General features: G+C 49.0%; 1 protein-coding gene across 1 annotated transcript; it reads left to right on the forward strand.

Moving 5' to 3' along the window:
• Window positions 1-218: 218 nt before the first annotated feature.
• LOC121965704 (netrin-1-like) lies at window positions 219-2,102 on the forward strand (the record flags this gene model as incomplete). The annotated part of the gene is made up of 2 exons (XM_042515831.1): window positions 219-1,696; window positions 1,914-2,102. Coding segments are annotated over exons 1-2 (1,606 nt in total), but the record flags the coding sequence as incomplete, so codon positions are not given.
• Window positions 2,103-2,459: the final 357 nt, after the last annotated feature.

Raw genomic sequence — 2,459 nt, forward strand, 5'->3', positions numbered from 1 at the left:
ATTTTTTTCTTTTAAAAAAATCTTGTTATTGTTTTAGTGTGGAAATTTCTTAGAAAGTTTTTATTTTTAATTTTTTTTATCATTATTTTATTTTTTTTTTATGGTGAATTACAAGTGATCAACAAGAAGACATAACGTGACAAGACGGTAGCCAGGCAGACAAACAAATAGAATAAAAAAAACAAAAACAAACAAAAAAAAAAACCCCAAAACAAAAAAAACATAGTTTATCCTAAAATTCTCCTAAAAGTGTTATTTTTCTTCCGCAGGCTCGATGACATGATGTCCCTGCCCTTCTCCCCTCCCCCTTCCACCTCTCTCTTCCCTGTTTTCCTCCTCCTCCTCCTTTTCCTCCCTCCTTCCCTCGTCTCCTCCTCCCTCTCCCACACCCCGCTGAGCTGGACTTCGCCTCACGACCCCTGCTACCACCTAGACGGACGCCCCCGCCACTGCCTCTCGGAGTTCATCAACGCCGCCTATGGCGTGCCGGCGAATGCGAGCCACTCGCTTCAAAGCTCCGATCATGACAGCAACATCACCACCCTGACGGACCTCCACAACCCGCACAACCTCACCTGCTGGACGGCTCCCGGAGGCTCTGACGCCGGAGAATGGGTCATAACGCTACCTCTGGGCCGCCGCTTTGAGATCACGTACATAAGTTTGCAGTTTTGCCAACAAGGGGAGCCGTCTGACCCGATTTCGATCTCCATCTTAAAGTCGATGGACTTTGGGCGCACCTGGAGGCCGATGCAGCACTACTCCAGCGACTGCTTGGGGAATTTTGGGCTTCCTTCCCAAACGGTCGCTCAGACACGACACCAAGAGACGGAGCCGCTCTGCTCAGACCCTCGCCCCCTGCAGAAGCAGAGGGGCGGCATGGTGTTGGCGTTCTCCACCCTGGACGGGCGGCCATCCTCGCCCGATTTCGACTACAGCCACACCCTCCAGGACTGGGTAACCGCCACGGACATCCGTGTTGTCTTCCACCAGGTGTCCAAAGATGCCAAGGTGGATAAAAAAGAGGAAGTGCGATGGCGTGATGCTGCAGAAGACGACAGAGGGCTTCTGAGGTGGAGATCGGGCTCCAAGGGGCGCTCTGGCGGTCAGGTCGAAAAGCTAAACGCAGATAACACGCTGGCATTTTTTGAGAGGGAGGTAAAAAATTCGGAGATAAGAGGGAGGAACAAACACGGAAGGAAGGGCCACTATAAAGGTCAAAACGAAGATGGACACAATGTGACCAGCAAGGAAGGCGGGGACACTTTTAGCATGCTCGCTTCCTCGAGGAAAGGCGGGAAAGCCAGAGGGCGTGGCCGCAAAAAGGAAAACAGTAATTGGCTGCCTTGCCCGAATGGGGGTTGTAATTGGACGGTTGAGGGGCGGAGCAGGAACAACAAGGGGCGGGAGCTGAGGAAGAGGAGGAACAATTATCTGAACATGAAACAGAGCTTCAGGAATCTGCAGGCGGCCCCGCCCTCCGCTATCCGAGCTCCTCTGGCGCTCTCCGACCTGCAAGTTGGCGGCAGGTGTAAATGTAATGGACACGCTTCCAAGTGTCGCCGTGACGACTCAGGCCAGGCAGTGTGCGTGTGCGAGCATCACACGGCGGGGCCGGACTGTGACGTGTGCGAGGATTTCTACTGCGACAGGCCGTGGCATCGAGCTACACCCACGCACCCGAACCCCTGCGTTGGTGAGTTCAAATTAAATAAAAAAAAATAAAAACAATTGTGTTGGGTTAACACTGCCCTTTTTTTTTTTCTTTTTTTTAAGAATTATCATAATTTTTAAGCCTTTTTTTTTTAATTTGCCTTTTTGAAAGATATCAAGCCAGATCCCAAACATTAGATGTGACATTTTGTGATGAGCATTTTCCTCACTTGCGTTTATCATTTCTCTTCCTTGTCCAGCCTGTGAGTGTAACGGCCACTCAAACAAGTGTCGTTTCAGCATGGAGGTGTTTCAGCAGTCGGGCCGGCGCAGCGGCGGCGTGTGTCAGAAGTGTCGCCACCACACGGCCGGACGCCACTGCCAGTACTGCCAGAACGGATACACACGCAACCACAGCAAGCCCATAAACCACCGCAAGGCCTGCCAACGTCAGTCACTACATATGTGTGTTTTAAGGGTTAACACGTCACCCCCAAAATTACCATTTCTATGTCAAATATTCACCACGTGTTTCGTTGAATTTATAAGAAAAGGTTGTTTTTTTTCTCATTTGCCTCCACAATGAACAAGAAGTCTAAAAAATTCTTTATGAAGTGAAGTTGTAGGCGACCAACAAATATCAAAGCGTCTGAATGCAAACTCTCGCACAATTTGTGCCGTAAAATGTCTCATTAATCTGGTTAAATGCTAAGTATTTTCTGACGGGAAACTGAACAGAAAGTGAAACTTATCAGTACTTACTGCTGCACTCTTAGAAATAAAGGCGATAACTAGAGCCATATAGG

This window comes from Plectropomus leopardus, unplaced genomic scaffold, assembly GCF_008729295.1.
Source record: "Plectropomus leopardus isolate mb unplaced genomic scaffold, YSFRI_Pleo_2.0 unplaced_scaffold21271, whole genome shotgun sequence".
NCBI lineage: Eukaryota > Metazoa > Chordata > Actinopteri > Perciformes > Serranidae > Plectropomus > Plectropomus leopardus.